Here is a 20280-nt window from a genome sequence, read left to right as displayed (position 1 = left end):
AGAGTAGGCATTATTCTGTGGCTCGGAGGTCCCACCTAGGTCTAATACTATGGGCTTAATTTACAGTATCGTTTATACTGTCATTCTGGCTTCTGAGTGCTGCTGATGGTGGCGTCCAGAGAGTCCAGAGCTGTCAGGTGGCCCCGAGAAGAGAGGCCCAGGGCCACAGTCACAGGATCATTTCCTAACAGTGGGAGAAAACTTCAGACTAGACGCTTCTAACTTTTGCAAGTCAGCGAGGTCGTTTTGAGTTGGTTTAGGCTGTCAGGAGGCACGGGGAAAACTCTGGTTGTTAATAGGCAACTGCTCTAGAAGCTTTTTGGCAACAATGTTCAAATTTGATGGTGTCAATGAAAAGAACCCATAAACAATCTATACTAAGAAGAGAAAAGAGTTTTTAAATTTGAGCCAAACTAAGGGCTAGCCTGAAAGCCATCTTCCCAGATTATTCTGAGAAACTGCTCCAGAGAAACATGGTTTTCAGCACAGTTTTATATCTTGTCAGAACAAAGAACATTAAGAACATTAGACAAGTCAGGTTTTACATTTCTTCAATGTTTCAAAAAAAAAAAAAAAGAAGAAGAAGAAGGCCCACAGCAAGTCAATATGGCCTTGGCATCTGGGAAAGGAGCTTCATCATCAAAAGAGTACCTGCATGGCGACCCAGGGAGCAAGGCATTTAATCCTTATTTTTGACATGGGAATTCTTTACTTCTGATCAGTGTGCTCTTTTCTTCAATAATTAAAGCAGATGTACAGTGTATGTCTGATGGGCCACAAACAGGCTATTTTCGTTGGCATCAAATTCAAGTTAACTTGTATATAATAAGCCAGAATGACTTGGCTCTGTCTCCATATGTGAACATCTATCACTGGCCTTGCTTCCCTGCTTAACCCATCGCCCCTGTCCCCTTCCCCAGAGACATTCTCCTCACCGCCTTCCCCTGCACACGTGCCCAGTAGCCGTGAGCAGAATGCAGCTTTTATAATGAATCTGTTGGAGACAGCCCCCTTTCACGTGCTATCAAACATTTCAGAAACAGATCTCAAATTTGGATTTTCTTTGAAAAATGTCATTATCCTCATCACCTACAAGACTCCTTTGCAGCAGCTTTGTAAATATTTATCTAGTCGTTCTTTGGGGGTCTGTTTTGTTTTTTTTAAACAACGAATCAATCCCCATGCCCTAGAATGATATGTTGTTTTCAAGCAAACCCAAATCCAAGCTGAAGGCCCTGTGGAAATGAGTTCCTCTCATTTCCTTCAGCCGGTTGCTCCTTTAGAATGTACACAAATGGAAGATGTCAAGAGCATTTAGTCTCATACCTGCCGCAGTTAGCCCCCCCCCGGCGCCCCATGAAATCTGATTACAGGGGACTGAGCAATGCAAGCTCAGCTGGAATTAGAGACAGCTGTCCCCAGTAAGGGTCGAACCTGGCCCTCCACGCTGCAGAGAGAGGCCTTCGGCGGCTGCACTCCTCTGCAGAATAGAATTTCATTTAGCACCATGGTTCCTAAGTCAGACTCAGGTCTCTGGCTGTCACTTACCGAAAATTTCGCACCACGCAATTGTGACTGTGTCTAAGGGCTGACTTGTTCAACAGAATCCTCAAATTAAACAGCATCTTCCTTTGATGGTGAAAAGGATGCGTCTGGGCTCTTGAAAACGCAGCACCTGAAAGCTGAGTGGGGTCCACCTGAGAGCTAAAACGCTTTCAATTGCACGGAGAGAGCAAAGGTACTCTTGCCCTTCAACTGCCTTATCTAACGCCCCTGCTTAGTGATACTGCAGGGCAGGGTACAGGAGCATGTGAACTTTAAGCCAAGCTCCGCCACTGTGTTTCGGATTTTGTTTTGTGTTTTGAGAAGGAATCCTGGCTCTTTGGGTGCTCAGACTCATTTTTCATAATATATTTATGCTGTCACATACTTGTACCAAATCAATTGACAAGTACTCATTGAGCGTATAATATATGCAAGACACTGCAGTGCTGGCTGCTGTGAAGGTACATAGAAATAACTCATTCAGAAAATGTGAATTGGCAGTGCAAAACCCCAGATGTGGACGTGACCTCCCTGAGTCTTTCCAGTGATGTCGCTTTCCTACCTCTAAGTCCCAGCCTCTCCACAAAAACAAAGAGAAAGCTGTGCTCCGGAAGCTAATTTTGGGGTGGCAAGAAGCTGGAGCGGGGATGGAGATGGAGTCCAAAGATCTCAGTCCTGGAGCTCCCATTGTGCCTTGCACATAGTAGGTCTTCAATAAATAAGGAGCTGCCTCTTCATTCCAGCAGAAACCCATAATCTGCAGAAGTAGGAGGAAGGTACCAAATGTTCCTCCCACGGCAGCCTCTCCCCATCACTAAGGGGCCATCCAAATCTTCACGCTCATTCCTTCAACGCACAGTTATAAATCGTATATTTGCAAAATCTATTCTGTGTCAGATACTAGGCAAGGCTGAACTCGCAGGGAAGGAAGATGATCTCGCTTTGGCAGAGTTTACAGTTCAGTAAGAATCATAGATTTGTAAATACACATCCATAATACAAGTCCACAGGGGAGGTCCAGATGAAGCGCCGCCATACCCCAGAGAAAGAGGAACCCTTTAAGCTGGGGAGGGCGGGAGGCAGGGAAAGGGCAAAGTAAGCATTGCTAGACATTTGTGGAATGCAAAAAAAAAAAAAAAAAAAGTGTCACCTAAAAACCAACTGTGGCCACTTTAGGGGCAGAGATGGTCATGATGTCACAATATTAGCAAAGAAATTTATTGACACTATTCCCTTCTACTCACACAGCGTGATGCGGGATAAAGAGAGGGAACAATTGCGGGAGTTCCCATTGTGGCTCAGTGGGTTAAGAACCTGCTATAGCCTCCATGAGGATGTGGGTTCAGTCCCTGGCCTTGAGGGGGGATTAAGGATCCAGCGTTGCCGCAGGGCGTGGCGTGGATTGCAGATGCGGCTCGGATCTGGCATTGCTGTGGCTGTGAGGTAGGCCAGCAGCTGCAGGTCCGAGTTGACCCCTAGCCTGAGAATTTCCGTATGCCCCAGGTGCAGCCATAAAAAGAAAAAAGGAAAGAAAGAAAGAATACGGAAAAAAAGAGAGAGGAAAAGACGGAAATTTCCAAACCTCTGCCAAAGCTTCCATTCTGGAAAGACTATTCCAAGCAGAGGCAAGTGTTTGCAGCGGCCCGGAGGTGAGAAGGCATAGAGCGACTGCTCCACGTGGGCGAAGAGATGGCTGCTTTGTTTGAAAAGATCACGTTAAAGCACTGTGGCAGAGGCAAAACAGGGAAGGAAACTGGATGTTTGCGGGGAGACTAAGAGAGAAGAGGGTAACCTGCGTGCTAAGATGACGCCCACATCTTCAGTCAAGTGTGCCACCCACACAAACAGCTCATCTGAACAATGCGCAGCGAGAAATGGAGAGGCGTCTGCCGCGCTGAGGAAGAGGACGTGGGCAGCACTTCTGAGATGCCAAAGCAACTCATAAACACTCAGGATCCTGTGGAAGGAGGAGCTCGGTCCCCCCCGAAGAGGCAAAGGAAAACCGAGCCCTCCCATAAGCCCCAGAGAGACCGGAAGAGAGACGTTGGACCACAAGTGGGATGAGCTTAAAGGCAAAGGCGCTGAAGTTCCAACGACCAGCTATTTCTACGGACCTCTGGGTCACAGGTGGAAAAACACCATACGAGGTTTGACATTTGTCTTCAGAATTCACGCAGGTGCTCTTACGGTCCCCCACCTCACCCCGTGACTCCTTTAATTCCACTCTGACTGCTTCGTTTGGCTCCTCACCGAGTTCCTTTTGTTCACCCAGCCCTCCTCGCACTCATCTTTCTCTGCCAGCACCACCAATAGGCCAGGTCTCTGTGCCAGGTGGGCTCAGAGGGGTATAGCGATAACCAGGAATGATGGTTCCCACATGGACTTCACCATCTGGAATGCTTCCGGAGCAGAGCTTCTGTCTCTGTCCCCTGACCCCAGGCATCCTAACCTATTCCCTTGCTTCAGACCCCATGGGACCTGCAGCTTATCCCTCCTCCAGCTTCCATCATTGGTGGTTGGGGATTAGAAGGGGTTCCTGGAGGACATGGCCCTCATCCTTGATGAACTGGGAGGGATTTGAGAATTGTCAAAACTGGAGGGGGCTACAAAGGCTATCACAGGCAAGGAGGAAAGGCGTGAGAGACCCAAAGGAAGGAACAAATAGGGTGTGTGGCGTACAACAACTAAAGGGGTGGGTCCACTCCATTGCTGACTAATTAAATGAAGCCCCGCCATCACCGAGCCCACTATGAAAAACACAAAACCATGAATGTCCACGCCCTGTATGTATGCCCTTGGCATTCAGTCTTCCCCCGCATTCCTGCCACTTCTTAGTGCATGTGCCCACAACTCTCTGGCTGAGGGTGAACCCCTCAGAGTCCTCATCCCTGTGTGGGCAACCACGAGGCGTGTTTTACTCTCTCCCCCAAAGGTCCCCCGTGGGACCAAGGCTTGATTGCCCGCAGTAGTAACCTGCCTATCCCTGCACCCTCTGTCAGCCACCTTCCCTTCCCTGTCTCTCTTCCCTCCCTCGCCTACCTGTGTTTCCTGGGATTATCTCCCAAATAAACCACTTGAACCCAAATCCCTTTCTCAGTGTCAGCTTCTATGGGAACCCAATCTTTGCCCAGGTCTACTTCTCAACAGTTTTTCAATGTTTTTCTTCTTATTCTCCCCGCCCCCCCCCACCGCCCCGGTCCCCCATCTCTGCTTTGGTACCTGGGCTTTCAGGGTCAACAGCATTGTGCCCTATAGCACATCGCACACTCACTGTCCGATTTGGTCCTGGTGACCCTGCAACTGGAGGTGCAATGGTAAATATTTAATAACCAACTCTTCAAAAAAAAAAAAAAAAAGATAAAAGCTCTGGCTTTTTGGTATTGACCAATTTGTGTGATATAAATACTCCCACGATGGACAGCTTCAAGCTACCCAAGTGACACCACTGAGCACAAAGTTGGGAAGAGCGGCAAAAGATTGGCTCTTACAAGCCACTGTTGGTTGGCTCCAGTCCGCCACTGCTAACTCCCACCCAGAAAGGAGGATTCTCCCAAGATTTGGGAAGGAAGAATGGTACCAGATTGTTGGGCGCCCTGAAATCCAGATTATGGAGTTAAGAATTTAATCTATAGCCAAAGAATGATTATTAAAGTTTTAGAGCTGGGGCAGACAAGGGGCCATATGTCATTATTTGCATTGTGTTTTGAAAACCTTAATCCAGTTATAACCACTGTTTAAGAAGTACAGTAGGGAGAAAATGGAGGCAAAGAGACAGAGGTTATTGTTATATGAAGGGTCTGAGCACATTGGGGGCCTATAGAAATAGAAAACTCGGGATGGATGCAAGAGAGATTTAGGGATTAGAAGCCACTGATTGGGAAAAGTGGTTGGACGTTGAGGGAAGGGAGATGGGAGCTGATGAGAAGTTCAAGTTTATCCTATCACATTTGAGTCTAAAATTCCAAATAGCCAAATGTCACCATTGGGAATATTTTTAAAATGTTATCTTTTAAGCATCATATATGAACTTGCACTATTTCTTTGAAACGGCTACTGTGCTTCCTTAGCGACATCTCAGCACTGAAGAGGGAATCAGTGTTATGTAAAGGAAAGAATTATGGGAAGGATGTTTGAAGATCGAATGCAATCTCTGGCTGAATCACTAACTAATGGTGAATTTGGCCAAATCACATGACTCCTCTAAGACCCTCAGAGTCCTCCTTTGTCCAAGGAAAGGTTTTTGTAAAAACGGGCTGTTAACTGCTTGGGAAACTTTAAGATGTAAACCAAACGTGAGATACGATGTCCAAGAGCCTTGACATAGCTATCGCCAAAGAACTATTGCAAATTTGAGCTCTGTGTAAAGAAGACATATGGCTGTGACTGCAGTGAGAAGCTCTGTTTATTTCAGTGTTACTAATTAAATAAATTCTTTTTATAGCTGATTGTCTGGAGTCTTTAAGATCCTAAGAACCCACAGAATTTGCTTGCATTACACACTTCAGTTACAAGCTCTGTGAGACTGTTGCTGGTAATGTATTTTCCACGGATATAAATCAAGAAGCACATGTCCCTGTCTGAGACCAGCAGCCATCCTGTGACTATGAGGAGAAGCAGGCTTCGAATGCAACTGTCCTTTGGCAGATGAAAGACGGGAAGGAATCTTGGTCATTTATCACACCGTTGAGTTGTAAAATCAACCAACGTCATGATTCTCCCTGCCACTGGACCCCTCGTTATGTAAAATAATAAATGTCCTTATTGTTTAAATCACTCTGATTGGGGTTTTTGTTACTTGCAACTAAATGCATGCTAACCAATACAGAATTTGGCTAAAGTTTTTCAAGTTTTGTTTCTCCTGTAACAACAGGGCAAGAATGATGTCTTTCAAAGGTGTAGTTTCTACTTCCGCACTTACCATTTATTGATTGAATGACCTCGGGCAAATCAGTTTCCTTATCTGCAAACAGAAACAGTATTCTTTTTGTCTCCTTTATTTTTTTTTCCCTTTTGGTTAAATGAATGTATTTGATATGCTTTGCTATTTTTAAATTGTAAATATTACATAAAATCAACAAGCTTTTTTTGGTGCATGGTGCTGTGAGTTGTAACACATGTATAGATTCGGATAACCACCACCACAGTCAGGGTATAAAACAGTTCCTTCTCCCTCAAAAACTTTCCTCTAAATCCTTTTGTAGTCACACCCTCCTCTCACCCCTAATTCCTGGCATATTGATCTTTCTCTATCTTTTTTTTTTTTTTTTAGGGCCACACCGAGGCATATGGAGGTCCCCACGCAAGGGGGAGAGTCAGAGCTGCAGCTGCCAACCTGCACCACAGCCACAGCAATGCCGGATCCGAGCCGCATCTGCAACCTACACCATGGCTCATGGCAACACCAGATCTTTAACTCACTGAGCTAGGCCAGGGGTCAAACCCCCATCCTCATGGATACTAGTTGGGTTTGTTTCTACTGAGCCACAACAGGAACTCCTCTACGCTTATACTGTTGCCATTTCCAGAATGTAATATAAATGAAATCATACAGTATGTAATCTTTGGAGACTGGTTTCTTTCATTCAGTGTGATACCTGTGAGACTCATCTGTACTGCCATGTTTAATCATTACTTTGTTCCTTTTCATTGCCGACTAGTATTCCATTGTATGGATATATCACAGTTTGTGATTGTTTGGGATGCTTAGGTTGTGTCCTGGTTTTGGAACTTTGACACAGAGCTGCTATGAACACATATGTACAGGTTTCTGTGTGAATGTAAATTTTATTTCTCCAGGGTAAATATTTAGGAGTAGCATTGCTGGAGTATATGGTAAGTATATGTTTAACTTTTGAAGGAACTGCCAAAATATTTTCCAGAGTGGCTGTCTCATTTTGCAGTTCCCCAGTTATACACGAGAGCTCTAATTGCCCCACATCCTTGTTAACACCTTTTCAAAGGCCACATGTAGCAGGGGTGGCCAAAAAAGAAGAGAAAACAAAACAAAAACAAAAAAATAAGACCTTTATTGGATACGTGATTTGCAAATATTTTCTCCTGAACTATAGCTTGTCTTTCATTCTCTTGACAGGGTCTGTTGCAGAACAAAAGTTTTAAATTTTGATCAAGTTCTTTTTATGGATTACACTGTGGATGCTATATCTACTCACTGTGTGCCTAACCCAAGGTCACAAAGATTTTCTCCTACATCTTCTGAAAGTTTTATAGACTTACAAATTACATTTAGTTACATGATCCATTTTGAGTTAAGGGTTTTGTTTGTTTGTTTTTTGTTGTTTTTGTTTTTGTTTTTGTTTTTTTCTTTTCTAGGCCCACATCCACGGCATATGGAGGTTCCCTGGCTAGGGGTCTAATCGGAGCCGTAGCCACCGGCCTACACCAGAGCCACAGCAACGCGGGATCCGAGCTGCGTCTGCAGCCTACACCACAGCTCAAGGCAACACCGGATCCTTAACCCACTGAGCGAGGCCAGGGAGCGAACCTGCAACCTCATGGTTCCTAGTCGGATTTGTTAACCACTGAGCCAGGATGGGAACTCCTCGATTCAAGTTTTCTCTAAGGTATGGAAGTTCTCAGGCTAGGGGTTGACTTGGAGCTGCATCTGCGACCTACACCACAGCTCACGGCATCGCTGGACCCTTAACCCACTGAGTGAGGCCAGGGATCAAAGCCAGGTTTCATGAGTACCAGTTGGGTTTGTTACCACTGAACCATGACAGGAACTTCCCAATTTCCTTTTTCATAGAGCTGGGTCCTAGGTCATATCTAATCTGCTGAAGAATCAAAAAAAATTCTTTTTTGTTAATGTCCCTGGAGTGCTTCCTAAACTGTAAATCTGTGTCCTATTGTAAGAATGTATTCTTATGTAGCTTGGATCCGCATGGCAATTGACAAAAGAAAACAAATTAGAATTATGATAGTGGAGTAAATCACCCATCAGCTGGCCATTATTATATTCCTCTCCACTTGTAAATACGTCAACCACAGAGCTCCTGATAATCTGAAAATGACTTTTTAATTAACAGATGGTAATGGGACTTTGTCAAAATATTGATTCAGGGGTGTTTTCTTGCTCTATCCGTGCTAAGTATTTGTTCGAACTCGCAGGCCATGGGGGAGATTGTGAAATCAGTGGAGATTATCTCTGATCCCCTCTCCACCCCTTGCCCACCGTGCTCGTTAAACGGAGGCATATGAAGAAGGTAGACAGGGTCCTACACGAAGCCCCCAGCTCTGCACCAGAGCGTGGAATGCTGATCATCACGTTCAAGGGTCATCTCTCTTCTCTGTTGGCTTATAAACCACATCTCCACTGAAGCCATCCTTCTGTTAATCATTTACTCTGGCGGTTGTTGATTTTAAGCAGAGCCTAAGATTTTTTCAGAACTTAGATAGGGGCAAGTTCTGAAACCGAGGGCTTTTAATTTGGTGATCTGGTAAATTTCAGCTTTGGAAAACAAGATGGGGAAATTCATACACAATTGATGAGGTAGGAAAAGGGTAAATAAATATGATCCAACCTTCTTGTCAGAAGCAGATGAGATGCACTCGGCGAGGTTATCTGTCATGGGTGCACTTTGTTTGTTCAAGCTCCCACCCAGAATCCTACAGTCCTCTCTTCCCCCATAGGCTGTTGCCCGTTCCTCCCCTTGAAAGCACAGAGGTCGAGCTGTGCATAAAGGAGATTTATTAGCAGACTGGAGGCTATCAGGCATTAAGCAAACAGGGCAATCACAGAAGTTCAAAGTTCACCAGTGTCTCAATAATCATCCCTGATGCTCCCTAGGACTGCCAGATACTCCTAGAGGCTGGGTAGTGTGGGCGCCCAGGGAGGCTCTTGGCATTGTTTGCTGCTGCCCAGGGCTTGCTTTAGAAGCACCGTCCCCGTAGTAATGTCCATAGCAATATTCTCCCCTCGAGCTGAGGACATATATATTGTATGTTCTCCAAAATCGCTGCTTAGTGGGAGTTCTCTCGTGGCACAGCAGGTTAAGTATCCGGCGTTGTTACTGCAGTGGTTTGGGTTAGATCCCTGGCCCAGGAACTTCCACATGCCACAGATGCAACCAAAAAAAAAAAAAAAATCCCTGCTTAGTGAATGCCTTCCCTGCCCATTTCTAGTGCTTGGTGGAAACTACATTCATCTTTGTGGTTGATGCCTCTCTGCAGATACTCCTTGGGAAGTCCTCTTGACCTGCTGTAATTGTTGTATTTGGCCACATCTGCTAAGCAAGGGCTCTGCCCTCACCTTAAGTAAATAGGTAAACACAACCTTCTCTTAAGGCTGCTTCACTGGTAACAACTCTGTGGCTCGTGTAGGTAGGTCTACCCACCGTCCAGAAGAAAAACCATAGGAAACTTGTCTCCAAAATAAGAGAGAAACAGTACCTTTTCCTGGAGCTTTTCTGAGTATTTGGAGTCTGGGTCGGAGGGGTTGGCCACCAATCCAATTCATTACCAGTTTCTGGAGTTCCCGTTGTGGCTCAGTGATTCACAAACCCGACTAATACCCATGAGGATGATGGTTTGATCCCTGGCCTCGCTCAGTGGGTTTAGGATCCAGCAATGCCGTGAGCTGTGGTGTAGGTTGCAGATGAGGCTCAGATCCCACATTGCTGTGGCTGTGGTGTAGGCCAGCAGCAACAGCTCTGATTCGACCCCTAGCCTGGGAACCTCCATACGCCGCAGGTGCGGCCCTAAAAAGACAAAGAGCCAATTCATTACCAAGTTCATCCTCCAGCACCCTTTCACTGGAGTTCAGCGTCCTTTCTTCCAGAGAACCAGGGCGTTCATGGATTCTCAGGTCACCCTCAGCTGTTAACACAGTGAGTTACCATCAGGGAATAAGCAAATCACCCAGAAAGCAATATAAGGAGAAATCATCCACCAACATGGGACCCAGTTAGAGAGCTCTTGACTGTGAGCAAATTCCTCAGCTTCTCTAAGCCTTAGTTTCCTTCTCTGTTAATTGGTGGTACTCCAGCCCCTATCTCATGGCTTTCTTGTTTAGACAAACTGAGTGCTGTACACAGCACCTGGCTCGGTGTTCAATGAATGTTGGCTCTTATTAGTTACTAGTATCAGTACATGTGGCGAGAGCCCCCGAGCCTGTCCCAGTCGTCCACTTATTATAGTCTCTTTCCTAGAAATAAACGTGTTGAGGTGCCCTGCTTTTTTCATCACTGTCCTCTAAACTAATCAGAAATAAGAAACAAAAACAATGTTTCTCAGTGAGGACCTATGATTTTTTTTTCCTCTCTTTGCCTCTTCCCCTAAATGCTGGAAAAACCAGGGACTTGCCCTCAGTAATTCAACTGCCTAACTTTTCAAGTTTTTACTCTCTTATGGTCTGCGAGTACTCTCCTTCTGCAACCCTGCTGTGCTGACCCACCCATCCCATCTGAGATGGAAGCGAGATAACGTAATTAATGATTACTGAGTGCTTTGAAAATACAAAGGACTCCATAAATGCCAAGTCCTCATTATTGCCTTCCAGTATAACAAAACGGTATAATAAAAATGGATCATAAAATCTCGTTGCTGCCAGGGCCCCTACTCTTTTTGCCAGTTCAAATGTACAATTATAGCCTCTTTGTTCAAAGCAACGAGGGACAGGAAAACAATCTCGGCTTTTTCTAAAGTAGGTGTCCCTAATCAATTGAACAGAAAATGACTTGAGACATCAGCGATCCATTCTGCAAAGTCCGAGGACATTTCGTCACAATTGTTGCCGCAACTCAGCCTCTGCTCACCGGTGGCAGATAGACATGCAGAGACAGAGTTTGGGGCAAAGGAGAAAAAAAGAGCTTTATTGCTTTGCCAGGCAAAGGAGGGTCCCAGCAGGCTAATGCCTTAAAGACTGTGACCCCTTAGGAGAGATTGGGAGGTGGTTTTATACTTTGGGGAGTGAAAGATAGGGCTGCAGATAAGGATCAGGGTAGAGGCAAGCTTGCATTGTTTTCAAATCGGTGCTCGGTGGTCTGGTGGTCTTCTTTCCGAAACAAAGAAAGCTTCATTGGCATCTTCCATTTGTGGGGAGGGGGGTGGGTGTAGTTCTGCAGATGATCTCAAAGGCGTTGTTAGTATATTCCCCAGGAGGAACCAGGACCCTGCCCCCAAAGCTGCACTATTGTCTCTTGGCCGCTCCTCCCAGTCTCTGCGTCCCATCCGTTCCCTGAGTAGTGACTGTTTGAACCTGCCCTTTGGAACCCAGGGAAGGTCATGGAGACTCAAGTTTATCCCCTAAGAACAAGCACAGGGCCCTGCTTGGTTTCAGGATCCCCTTCAGTTTCTAATGACGTCATTGACTCTTCCCCCACCTGCAGGCTCTTTGTCTACGATGAAAGTGCTGTTCGCATCTCTTCATTCACATCTCTTCTGCATGTATCCGTTAGTTTGTATCGCCTCCGGTGTTGGTTCCTAAGCAACCTGCAGCCGAGCAGCAGGACAATGGACAGAGAGGATACATAACCCAGGTACCCTGGGGTTAGGGAGAGGGCAAAGAGTAAGTGCATTATTGAGTTTAGAAGAAACTAATCAACGGAAAGCAAGAACTATTTGCTAGTTTTCCTATTATGATTCCAAATAGGACAGCATTTTAGCTTAGCCAGGTATAACTGCCATACCTGGAAGCCTACCTATTTCTTTGTGTTTGGAGAAGCCTGGGGGCTTTAGCAGGATTCTACAAATGATTAATACATATGACGTGATGCAAAGAATTGGGTTTCCATTAGAGGATCTGAACATATTCGTGACCCAGGATACAGGATTGTTTTGGAACCAAATTCATATGAAAGTGTTTAACAATTTGGAAATCCATTACAATTTCACAAAAACATTCTGTGATTTTTTTTTCTTTTTCATCCCAACACTGCCCTTTGATTTGACAAAGTAATGTTGGCACCTGACACTATTCCTTAACTTTATTAAGTGAGTATAATTAAAAGTTATTTGCGTTCAATTATTTGCTTATCTGCTTCTTTGATTGTGCTTTCTCTTTTCATCAATACCAATTCTAGCTTCATTTAATCAAAGTGGTGAAATAATTAGATAGATAAGAGATTTAAAGTAAAACTGATGCATCAACCTTGGTAAGACCCCAAGGCCTCTTGGAATATTAACTTCCTTTGTCACTCTTCTCCCCAAGGTTCACCTTGGTTTTTATATGCATTTTCACTTGAGGCGGGTACTGAGGGACTTATTGAAATCAACATGAAATGTCAAAAGGCAAGTAAGGTCAAAATGCTGCAATATCTAATATTATAGGAGGAATTCCATAAATATTATAACTTGCTGACATATGTAGAAGTTTCATATACAATGAGAAACAGTGTCAAAACTGATCATTTAAGGAGTTCCCTTGTGGCTCAGTGGGTTAAGGATCCAGCATTGTCCCTGCTGTGGCTTGGGTCACTGCTGTGGTACAGGTTTGATCCCTGGGCCAGGAATTTCCATATGCCACAGGCGCAGCCCCCCAAAATGGCCATTTAAAACTACTTATTAGATAAAAAGAAAGATAGAGTCTGCCTTTGTTAAATTTTTATTAAATTTTTAATGTACGCATAGTACCTTTCTTACTAGATTCTTGAGAGGTCTGAGATCATAGAATGTTAGACAGAGCCGAACCTTGAATATCTTAGTCCAACTCTCTCCTCCAGAGAACCAGGGACGTACACTGACTTCCTCAAAATCAGCTAAGGGAGGGAGAGAAGCAAGTGAGAGGGAAAGAAATAGAAAACCGCGTCTAGATTCCCAGCGAAAGCTCTTTCCATGACTGATTGACAGAAAGGAGGGATTGTCTCTGGCCTCCATCCAGACCCTTCCCGTTCTCATTGTGTGAGTATTAATGTAGTGCCTTCGTGTAAAAACCTCCACTTCCTCTCTCCACCCCTTGCAAAGCCAGATCATGGGCCGGTGATCCAGCAGATGCTCTCACCTGGGGCTTTGAATCTTAAAGGACTAAAGAGAAAGAGCCCAGGAGATGAGATTTACAATGTCGTAATCTACTAGCATCTCTGGCTATAGCCCGTGACTAGCACACTCTGGCCACAGGGACTCGGCCCAGCAGTGGCCGTTGACTACAGCAAAGTCAGTGATAACAACCAAGCCCAATCTCCTGCTGCCTAGCCTCCCTACTTTCCCCACTTTGTCTAAGTATTCCTCTCCAGGAGTTCCCTGGCAGCTTAGTGGGTTAAGAATCCAGTGCTGTCATTGCTGTGGCTCAGGATTCCTGGCCTGGAACTTCCACATGCCATGGACGTGACCAAAAAGAGAAAAGAAAAAAAAAAGGATTCTTCTCCAGACTGTCAGTTCTGTGTTTCCTGATGATTTCCAACCTTTTTTTTTTTTTTTTTTTTTTTTTACCCCAAGAACACTGACTGATTCAGAAATTGGTCCCACCAAGTGAGCTGCAGGTGATTGACCCTCAGAGAAAAGTAATAAAATCGGGATTGGTTGAATGACGTTAAAACTCCCCCTTAGAAATATGGTGGCAAATCAACTGATTTAAACCATGGGTAATGGTCACCCGGCGTGCCGACTGAGAACACGATTTAAGGAGAATAGTACGGAGGCAGGAAGAGTTCAGTGGCAGCCAGTGAGGCGACTGCGTCTTACGATGAATAGCTTAATGGCGAAAAAAGTCATCTGCCTGCCATAGCTGATCTGAGATGGTCAAAGATAGACTCAGACTTTGGTCTGATCCTGCGTGCTGAGGAATTACAATATCAGTGGTATTCACAGCCCCGACACAGGCTTCTTAGGTGCCTATCGTGGCATTACGTGGGTTAGACTCAACACCAGAAAATTGACATGGAAATATATGAGAGGATTTAGAGAACCCTAAGAATGCTGAACCCTTAAATCTCATTGAATCCCCTTTGCCAGTGCAAGAAATCTCTCCTAGCCTGTCTGATGAAACTGTCCTTTCTTTGATTGAAGATGCTCTTTTCCTTGAGGGAATTGCCCTGCGAGATGATGCTGGTTCTCGTCTTCCTTCCTCACCAATCCCCAAGATGCCAGATTTCAGCGTGACCCTGGGAGGGGGGTGGCAACGACAAAGCCAAAAGCCAGAGCAGGCCCACGTACTCCTGGATTTCTAGTTTCAATTGGAGAAATTCTGGGAAGCGTGTGTGGGAAGAGAGTTGAAGGATGCTTGACGGAAGATGAGAAATGTAATATTGGATTGATCTGGATCCAATAATGCAAGATTCACCGTAGATGGAGTAGCTATGTTGAATCCAAGGGGTAAAGAAGGGAAATGCTTCCAGGGGACAAAATACCCCTCACTGGCATTTTACCTGGAGGGAGAGAAGCCTTGAGGCATGGGTCTGAGTTCATGAGCATGAATGCATGAACCGTAGTTAATGGCTTGGCCAGATGATTAGGGGCATAGAAGGAACAAGATTAAAGACTGGAGACAAGAAGGTTTCGAGAAAAAAGTGGCTGGCTTCTCAGAGGAAACATTGGTGTCCCTTATCAATGCACACCAAAAAGCATGCGGTGTGCAAAAGTCTCTTATGTCTGTCTCATTTATCACTCTATCCATGAAAAATGCCGCACTGCATTTTAAGGACATAAATATAAATACTTCTTATGTTAAAAAAACCAACCATGCCGACAGAAATACATGCTCAATGACGTTTAGGTATTAACAGTCCAGGGGGTTTAGGTGTTCCATCAGGGAAACGTTGATTAGGGCATTCCGTTGGGTGGGCTTATGATATTATTTGGCTGCCCAACATTTGAAGCCCCAACTAGATTTGATGATCTTGGTCCTTCTCTCTCATATAAAGATCTAGAGAGATAAAGGGACCCACCTCAGATAAGGAAATGGAGAAGGAAGGGAATGAGAGAGAAAAGAAAGAGAACCAGAAAGAAAAACCAAATCTCTGTACTCTTGTCTGACAGTCTTACTCTTACCAATTATATAGGATATGTACAAGGTCATTTGTTAATGGAGCTTTGTCTTTTTAAATTTAATTTAATTATTTATTTATTTTTTAAACTTTCGGTCATGCCTGCGGCATGCAGAAGTTCCTGGGCTAGGAATCAAACTCGATTGAATCCGCGCCACAGCAGTAACCAGAGCCACAATGTCAGATCCTAATAGGTATGTACGTGTATATATCTGACAACGCTAGATCCTTAACCTGCTGAGCCACCAGGGAACTCTGAGGTTTTTGTTTTGTTTTGTTTTGTTTTGTCTTTTTTTGAGAGAAGACAGTAAACTGCTTTGTTTTTTAGCTCTTTCTGAATATCTAAAAATCCCCAAATGTGCACGTCTTAAAAGAAGGCAGCAGCCCAGTTCCCATCAGGAAAGCCAAAGGAGGCAATATTTCCTGTCCTCACTCCTTGGCAAAGAGGGTGAACTCATAGGTGAGCTGGGCTCAGCCAATTGGATGCTCCCTCCCAGGACTTTGCTCTGAAGAATGTAACCAGAAGCTGCAGGCGCAAGATTAGAAGCATAGTGAAAGCACGGGTTACATCCAGCAGTGGCATCCCGGTCAGATTGCTACTGTTGGGTAGCTTTCCTTAATCTCTGCCTTTCTTAATGAGCCTCATCTCCCAGTCTTCCCGCTGATTCTCTGCACCATCTGAGAGCCTCTAATGTGAGATATCTGCCCAGGAAAGCTAATGTGCATGGGCTTCATCAGTGAGCCTCCCATGTCTTCTAGCTTCTGGTTGGTTTTGGCCATCGGAATCCCAGCTGGAGAATGGCGGGAGGGAGTAGAGTGAAGTCAGATTGATTCTCCTGGTTTATCATCAGCTGTTCCTTGATAGAAATGCACTGTGTCTCTCTAGGTGGCCTACTTTACACACCTCTCCTGAATTCTAATGAACTCTCCATTCCTTCATCTCTTTGGGCCAAGGGATGGTAGCGGTTCCATGTTCGCTCTGGGCCTTTGCGCTGTGCCTTGTGGTTATGCCCCAACCCCCTTCCATCCCTTCGAAAGTTGGTCTTTTGCAAATAAACCCTTTTCAAGGTGTCCGAATAAGAGGATGTCATCCGTTTGAGGGAAACCTGACTGATATGCCTTCGAGTACATTTATTTGCAGGTTAGCTTTGTACCAAAGAAGCCTGAGCGTCTTAGCATTCTGAGGGGAGGGGAAAGAAGAAACAAAAACCCAGACTCGCGGAGTTCCCGTCGTGGCGCAGTGGTTAACGAATCCGACTAGGAACCATGAGGTTGCGGGTTCGGTCCCTGCCCTTGCTCCGTGGGTTAACGATCCGGCGTTGCCGTGAGCTGTGGTGTGGGTTGCAGACGCGGCTCGGATCCTGCGTTGCTGTGGCTCTGACGTAGGCTGGTGGCTACAGCTCCGATTCGACCCCTAGCCTGGGAACCTCCATATGCCACGGGAGCGGCCAAAGAAATAGCAAAAAAGACCAAAAAAAAAAAAAAAAAAAAAAACCAGACTCGGAGTCAAAGGTGCAGTTTTCAGTGACTGGCAATAAATGAGGCTGCCTGTAGTCAAGGGACGCTGTTAGGAAAGTTACTCAGGGAAAGGCACCGATAAACATAACTCAAAATACACTCCATCTTCAAGCCTGATTCCCAATCACCAAGGGCGATGGCAAACAGCTCACGTAAAAGGGAACGTTTGTTCCCAGACATACAATTGCTGAACAGTCAGGCCATTCATTTTTTAAGTGTCTGGACGGTCATTAAGTCCTCCCTCCCTCCCAGTCCGTGTGGCGTTTTGCACAAAATAAAATGCACATGGGTTCTTTCCCTTGTCTGCTCCATAGCTTTCTTCACTGTCAGAGAGACGCCGTGGCTGTACCATGTTCAGAAAGAGGCAGCGTGAAAAAGCTATTAATCTAGCTCCATCTAGATGCACCAAGTCAAATTGCAGGGCCCCGTTTTAAAAATAGTGACATTTTAAAAACACAGACCATGAAGCAAATCATGGGACAGCAAATCATATGGAAGAAGCTTGCTGAAAAGCCAGGCACTACTGATTTTATACCCATCATCTCATTTAAACTGCACAATCCTGCAAGTTAGGAGTTATTGTCCTGATAGAACGGATGAAAAATCAGAGGCAAGGCATGAGCAACTTGCCCAGATTATTCAGGTAGCAAGCAGTAAAGCCAGAATTCAAAACCGTGCTACCCCAAGCCGATTATCTAAATCAAGGCGTGCGAACCCCTGCTCCCAGGGGATGCTGAAGACACTCCATCTTGCTGGAGCAAACCAAATATTAAAACTTTTAGTTGTGTTTTTTTTAATCTCATCAATTTAAAATTTTCTTTTTGTGGAGCTCCTGCTGTGGCGCAATGGGATCAGCAGCGTCTCCGGAGCACTGGAACACAGGTTCGATCCCCTGCCCAGCACAGTGGGTTAAGTATCCGGTGATGCTGCGCGGATCTGATCCCTGGCCTGGGATCCATATGCTGCAGGGCAGCCATAAATAAATAAATACATAAACAAATACATGCTTTAAAAAAAACTAAAACTATAAAAATCTTTAAACATAGGAGTTAAACACCATGTCCTTGGATTAGGCAATGGTTTTCCTAAGTATGACACCAAAAATACAAGCAACAGCAACAAAAAAAGAGTTATATTGGACATCAAAATTTTTAAAAAATAAAAATAAAATCTTTTTGTATATGTTGTACAGTATACATAATAGTACAGAAGTACATCCATGCAAATATACACATACACATGTATTGCTTCTGCTGGGTAGCTTTTCTTGATCTCTGCCTTGCGTTTTTTCTGAGCCACGTTTCTCCAACCTCTCACTGATTCTGTGCCACCAGAGAGAGCTAGAGGTGCTAGATAACTACCCAGGAAAGCCGATGTGCATGGGCTCCATCAGTGAGCTCTTATGTCTTCTGGCTTCTGGGTGGTGATGAATGAGGATGTGTGATCTAAAGTTGGACGACCACTGCTCTGCGTGCTTTCAAAAGGCAGTATAATGTCTATTTGAAGCTCAGATTCTGGAACGAGACTGCATGTATTCAAACCTCAGCCCTACCACGTTTTAGCTAACTTTGAGTATCTTAACTTCTCTGTACCTCAGTTTTCTCTTCTGCAAGAGGCAAATTCAAATAATGAATACATAGAATGCTTAGAGCAACGTCTGGCACAAACAAGAGTAAATAATCTAAGCCCTTGGAGTTCCTGTCGTGGCTCAACGGAAACGAATCTGACTAGCATCCATGAGGACAAAGGTTTGATCCCTGACCTCGCTCAGTGGGTTAAGGATCCCAGCGTTGCTGTGAGCTGTGGTGTAGGTTGCAGACACGACTCGGATCTGGCATTGCTGTGGCTGTGGTGTAGGCTGGCAGCTCCAGCTCCAGCTTGCCTCCTAGCCTGGGAACCTCCATATGCCACAGGTGCAGCCCTAAAAAGATAATAATAATAATAATAATAATAATAATCTAAGCCCTTAACATCACATCACTTTACATGAGTCTTTAAAGGAGTCCTCTAGGAAATGACCTTGTCATACAGCCACTGCCGTATATACAACTCTTCTTTTGGAATTGTCTCCTGAGTTAGTTTGTGAGCCACCCAACATCGTCAAATTCATATCTTTGTAGTCACTCTTTTTTTTACTTGATTTACAACATTGTACCAATTTTTGCTATAAAGCAAAGTGACCCAGTCTTACATATATATATAGATATATATATTCTTTTTCTCATATTATCTTCCATCATGTTCTATCAGAAGAGACTGGATAGAGTTCCCTGTGCTGTACAGTAGGACCACATTGTGTAGTCACTCTTTGTCAACCCAAAGCATATTTTTATTGAAAATCTTGTTTTCTTAAATTATTTTTTGACCATACCCACAGTATATGGAAGTTCCAGGGCCAGGGATCAAACCTGAACCACAGCTTCAACCCAAGCCACAGAAGTGACAATGCCAGGTCCTTAACCCACTGTGCCACCAGGGAACTCCTTGGAAATTGTTTATATTTTTCATCAGTTTGTTTCAAATTCTTCTTCGAATTAATCTATTTTCTTAAATCTAATATAAATGCAAAGATTTCGGATTTTCACTTCCACGGCTTTTTACAAGAACATAACTCAATCTCTGGAGTCTCTTCCAAAAGAGTCAAAGCATGTCCTCAGCCATTTCAGCAGTGCTAGACTAAGTGACCTCCCAAAGAAAGAGCAATTTCATTTGGATGTTTAAGTTATGTTTCAAAGAAATACTGCTCATATTCCTGCAAAAATAACCATTTTATGAGAGCATAGCTTAATGTGGGGAGTCTGATCATCAGTGCCAAATAAAACTAGGTTTGATTCCTGGTTCAATATTTGGTAATAGAATCACTTACAGATCATTAACACCTGTAAAGTGATTTAGGGATTCCTTGCTTGTAGCTTTGGGATGGGAGATGAGCTCAGGGAGGTAGAAAGCCAGATGATGTAGGCTATTGCTAGGACTTTGACTTTTATTTTGAATGAGTAGGGAAGCCATTGGAAGGTCTTGAAAAAGGAAAAGCATCTCATGCCTTTAAAAGGATCATTCTGACTGCTGGGTTGGGAAAACTGTTAGGATAGAAGCAGGGACACCAGTTAAGAAGTGATGGCATATGACCCAGCAACCCCACTCCTGGGCATATGTCTTGACAAAACTATAATTCAAAATGATATATGCACCCCTATGTTCACTGCAGCGCTAGTTTCAATAGCCAAGACGTGGAAACAACCTAAATGTCCATTGACAGAGGAATGGATAAAGAAGATGT

General features: G+C 44.4%; 2 protein-coding genes across 2 annotated transcripts in view; one reads left to right on the top strand and one right to left on the bottom strand.

The window, feature by feature from the left end:
* The window catches only part of OTC (ornithine carbamoyltransferase), a 69314-nt gene extending 67648 nt beyond the window's left edge, over positions 1-1666 (bottom strand). The window contains 1 exon segment of the mRNA NM_001164002.2: positions 1549-1666. Within this exon segment, the coding sequence (NP_001157474.1) occupies positions 1549-1625 (77 nt within the window). The 5' untranslated portion in view covers positions 1626-1666.
* RPGR (retinitis pigmentosa GTPase regulator) overlaps positions 1-20280 on the top strand; it is a 283854-nt gene that overhangs the window by 198751 nt on the left and 64823 nt on the right. The window lies entirely within an intron of this gene.

The sequence above is a fragment of the Sus scrofa genome, chromosome X (assembly GCF_000003025.6).
Source record: "Sus scrofa isolate TJ Tabasco breed Duroc chromosome X, Sscrofa11.1, whole genome shotgun sequence".
NCBI lineage: Eukaryota > Metazoa > Chordata > Mammalia > Artiodactyla > Suidae > Sus > Sus scrofa.
The sequence above is the reverse complement of the archived record's forward strand: the minus strand, read 5'-3'. Positions and strand labels throughout refer to the sequence as shown.